This window comes from Bufo bufo, chromosome 3, assembly GCF_905171765.1.
Source record: "Bufo bufo chromosome 3, aBufBuf1.1, whole genome shotgun sequence".
Lineage (NCBI taxonomy): Eukaryota > Metazoa > Chordata > Amphibia > Anura > Bufonidae > Bufo > Bufo bufo.
In genome coordinates this window covers 586,087,689-586,092,718 of record NC_053391.1, presented here as the reverse complement: position 1 = coordinate 586,092,718, position 5,030 = coordinate 586,087,689, and the positions used below count along the sequence as shown (strand labels likewise).

General features: G+C 34.4%; 1 protein-coding gene across 1 annotated transcript in view; it reads right to left on the bottom strand.

Annotated features, from left to right (window-relative positions):
* Positions 1-3,102: 3,102 nt before the first annotated feature.
* Positions 3,103-5,030, bottom strand: part of HOXC13 (homeobox C13) — a 5,007-nt gene continuing 3,079 nt past the window's right edge. The window contains exon 2 of the mRNA XM_040425828.1: positions 3,103-4,369. Within this exon, the coding sequence (XP_040281762.1) occupies positions 4,113-4,369 (257 nt within the window). The 3' untranslated portion in view covers positions 3,103-4,112. The remainder of the gene's footprint in view (positions 4,370-5,030) is intronic.

Here is a 5,030-nt window from a genome sequence, read left to right as displayed (position 1 = left end):
AGCATAATGATAAATACATTTATACTGGATTAAAAATGTATATATATACAGACACACAGAGTAGTAAAACAATCAAGCAGATCACACTGAAACTGATAAAAAGCATGATTATAAATAATATTTGACCCATTATAACTAAGACATTATTACTAATTATTACTGATATTTCAATCTTAATATAAATGTCAAAAAAATCTGACTTTTTTTTAAAAGCCATATACTGTGGTTTTTTTGTTGCCATTTTTTTACTGCAAAAAAGTTTACTATTTTAAGGAACGTTTTTTAGAGGCTTTCAGAACTATCCTAAAAATTTTCACGTTTGGTAATATATATATATATATATATATATATATATATATATATATATATATATATAATTTTATAAATCATTTGGTAATCTCTTTCTATTAGCTAATATTGTAAAAAAAAATTGCAACGACATACAGCATACTATTCAATACCGTAAAAATCAACCAAGACACAAACCTGCAAAACCTAGATATCAAAACCCTATGAGAACAGTATAGTAAGTTTGCATGTATATTTCTTTAAAGATACAAGGGTCAAACATGATGTAGACATAACTTAACAAAGCTTCCAAACAAAAATAAATACATACAAAAATATCCTCATGTAATATGCATAAAAGCCAACAAAATACATTTCATTCATATCAGAATTTCAAAAGCTCTTTACTGAAATTTTCACATAGAACCAAATTGCAATTTGCAAAAATAGACAGCCACAGAGAAATTTTCTAGCCCTTATAGTTGGGGCAGGATCCCCTCTGCTCATTTGAGCATGGTCAAATTTGGTAATTTAAATGACAGCCTATAAAGTGGAATATATTACTTCCTAGCAGCCTTCAGTTATAGCTTGTACATAATTTAGCAGAATACTTGCTGGCTTGAAATATACCTTAAGTACAAACAATGTAAGACGACCTTAAGGGCCATAAATCAAGTTTTTTCTCAAGGCGTCTGACTGAAATGCGAAGTCTCCTGTCTGTGGCCGAAGGAAATGCAGCTTGTGGAAAACTTACTGGAAATGAGTATGGCTCTCAAGAAGACTGGGCCTGTATTCTGGGAAACCTCAATAAATTGTGTATTGCCTGCTCATATAGCAGTGATAGGTATCATGGTGACATTGACTCATAAAGGACCTATATGTTTGCATTACAGTGCAAAAAAAGAAGGGGAGGTGAAATATTTTGGTAAAAGTTGGTATGCTCAGGATTTTTCCACCAGTAGCAAATTAATAAATAGTAAACAAAATAGTAATAGCAAAGTAAATATGTAAATGCATAAATAATAAATAAATACATAAGTAAATAAATAAAAAGTTGAATAGAAAGAGATGAAGCCAGCTTTATGACAGAATAGAGGCAGAAGGAGGAGCAGGAATAAGTGGAAACTGTTAAATGCCAGCATATGTTTCAGGGTGTGAGTGCTGTCACCGAAACACTTCATTATGAGTCTGGTATGGTGATTCACCACTTCAGATATATAGCCCTTACTTAGTCAGGTAAAGAAAGGCACTGCACATAGCACTATAATTGTACATAATGAGTGTTTACCTAGCTGACCCAATGGGGAACGTTCCTACTTAGAAATGCTCTCAAACATTGAGATTTCGAAATAATTGATGGGTGTTTGTGTTTTAAATTTTATGCACACATCGAGCAATAAGGATAGTTTTTTTACAATTATACAATTAATTTAGGTATGAAGTGATAAATCGTTAATTGCAATACCGGCTGAACTGAAATGCATATCAAAATGCATTAGGCCTGCAATGCTACAACCGGAGCAGCTATACAATACTATGTGTGAATGTTTGCATGGATAGAACAGACAGTTTAGCATAAGTACATACAAAGAAATAGACACACAGCCAGATGGCAAAGATGAGTAGGAGGAAAGTGAGAGATTAGATCGATATTAGAAAGGACTAGATAGATTAGATAGATAGATAGATAGATAGATAGATAGATAGATAGATAGATAGAATTTTGATCATCATAGTAGGATAGATAATAGATATTAATCTAATAGACATTAGACAAATAGATAGATATATAGATACATAGACAGACAATAGATAGATAGATAGATAGATAGATAGATAGATAGTATATTGATAGACATTAGATAGCTAGATATCAATCTAATAGACGATAGATAGATAGATAGATAGATAGATAGATAGATAGATAGATAGATAGATAGATAGATAGATAGATAGATAGATAGATACTGTGGGTGGGTGGATAGATAGATAGATAGATAGATAGATAGATAGATAGATAGATAGATAGATAGATAGATAGATAGATAGATAGATAGATAGATAGAATTAATTTTGATCATCATAGAAGGATAGATAATAGATATTAATCTAATAGACATTAGACAGACAGATAGATAAATAGATACTCAGACAGACAGTATATTGATAGACAATAGATAGATAGATATCACTCTAATAGATAGATAGATAGATAGATAGATAGATAGATAGATAGATAGACAGATAGATATGAGGTAGATAGTATATTGATAGACATTGGATAGCTAGATATCAATCTAATACACGATAGATAGATAGATAGATAGATAGATAGATAGATAGATAGATAGATAGATAGATAGATATTTGATAATCATAGAAGGATAGATATTAATCTAATAGACATTAGACTGATAAATAGATACATAGACAGACAGTATATTGATATACATTAGATAGATAGATAGCACTCTAATAGATAGATATACTGTAACTGCACAAAGCATAGTAAAGGGTAGAGAACTACAACTACCTATCTATCTATATATCTATCTATCTTTTTTTCTATCTATCTATCTATCTTTTTTTCTATCTATCTATCTATGTATATTACTATCATCGACCTCTGTTTATGATGCGCTTACGTGGGTTTTTAGGTCACCACAATTGTGACTGTGATCATTAGATACATAGGTAAAGCTTCTATAGGCTATTTGCTGACAACTTTTTTCCCTTTATGAAATATTCGCGGTGAATTCTCCAGAATGCAATACGCAAACAATGGTACAGTGCATCAAGTCAGATGATATTTATTTCAAGAAATGAATTTTCTTCCATTACAGATAATATTTAGACACCACAATACTATACATTATACACGACAAAAAAAAAAAAAAAAAAAAACATAATAAAAATGAGATCTATACAGCATACCTTGGGCACATCCTGTTTTCCTGGACACTTGTAGCAGTGCTAAGACTGGTATTGAGTATAATCCATACCAAGAAAAAAAAAACTGAAAAAAAACAACAACAATGTGAACATCCCCATACAGCAAATAGCAAAGGATAGCGTCCAATCAATATGACTGAAACAAACTCATACTTCCCAAAATAATGCAAACTTGGATGTAATATCTACCCCGTCTCATAATACTGATGGTCCTAAAAGTGGAGCCTGTTCCAGACCTACTTCTGCCATGTGCAGCCTCCTAGGCAGACACTACAGGAAGGATCAGCGTTCTAGCAGAGAACGTTCTTGAGGTTCTAGAGCAGTTAAGCACCAAGTTCTTGCTGCAAGTGAATGCTGAATCGCCCAGCAGAAAGAACATAGTGGTGCGACTTTACAAGATATTCAAGCATACTCAACAAAACGTGTTTTACAAATGCACCTTATTTACACGGTATATTAATAGTATTATTATTATTATTAATAATGAATTAAGACTCCAGAAGATGGAAGAAAAAGACAGATGTCTGGTGTCATCAAGTCTCTGCATGACAGTGACCATGTCCCGGCCTTAGGATAAGAGCTGTTTGACATTTAAATATATCTATATATCTTTATTTCTTTCTGTATATATTTATATATGCATGGAGCCTACAGAGCCTCAGGCCCCTGTGTATTCACAGTTGGGGATGCAAGGACGAGCTTGAAGTTTGGGGTGCTGGGACCAGTGGTAGATTCTGTGACTTGCATTCCATGTCTATATTAAATAATCCATAGTTCATTTGGAGAAATGTCTTATACATGGGAATGAGATAAATATTTGTTCAGGGGGAGATGGCGGAGGAGGTTTGGGGGTACTCGTGTCCCCCCTTTTGTCAGGTGTTATGGAGATGAGAGGTTTTGCATTTGGTGACGACTTTTTTTTCCTTGACTCTCCGGTTTTGGAACCATATGGTAACCTGGCGCTCAGACAAATTGGTGCCTGTGGAAATCCTCCTCCTCTTCTCTTTGGTAATGAATTTGCTGGCTGCATATTCCTTCTCTAGCTCCTTCAGCTGGATTTTGGTGTAGGGGACCCTCTTTTTCCTGCCCCTGCGGTAGCTGCTCACTTCTGGCTGGAGAGGCACCACATCTGCAGTAAACAAACAGGAGATTTTTACCCTACAACCCACATTCCCACCATGTCCAATTCTGCTTTCCCCCTTCTACACAGGGATCTTCCCTAGGCAGATAGTAACCCTAATAAATCCCCCCCCCCCCTGACATCTTTAGATGAGCACATTAGTTCTACAATACTACAAAAGACTCCTGCAAGATTTATCATCAAGATCAAGTTCAATGCTCACAGCCATGAGGAACGTGGAGATCCAATATGTGGGCACAAGGGTGCCATGGGCAACAATGGGCAGGTGCAGTAACAGCTGTATTAGGTATACATATAAATGCTAGAAAGACTCTTCCATGAATAAAAGCTAGTTTAATTGTGGGGCAACAGTTTCTGCCTTGCAAACACCTTGACAGGCACTCACTTGTAATGTGCTATAATGGTACAAAAGAACATAAATAACAAGAATACCATCATCCACATTGGTAATACGCCATCTAAAACATAGAACTGCTGATTTTTTCAAAAATATTGCAGACCATTATGTTCACAATTCTCCTGGCTGCATCGCTGATATATTCATCCAAGTAATGCACAGATCATCTACATATGTACAAGGGATGTCTTCAAAAACACCATGAATCTATCCATCTATCTCTATCTGTTTATCTGTCTATGTAGTTAGGTA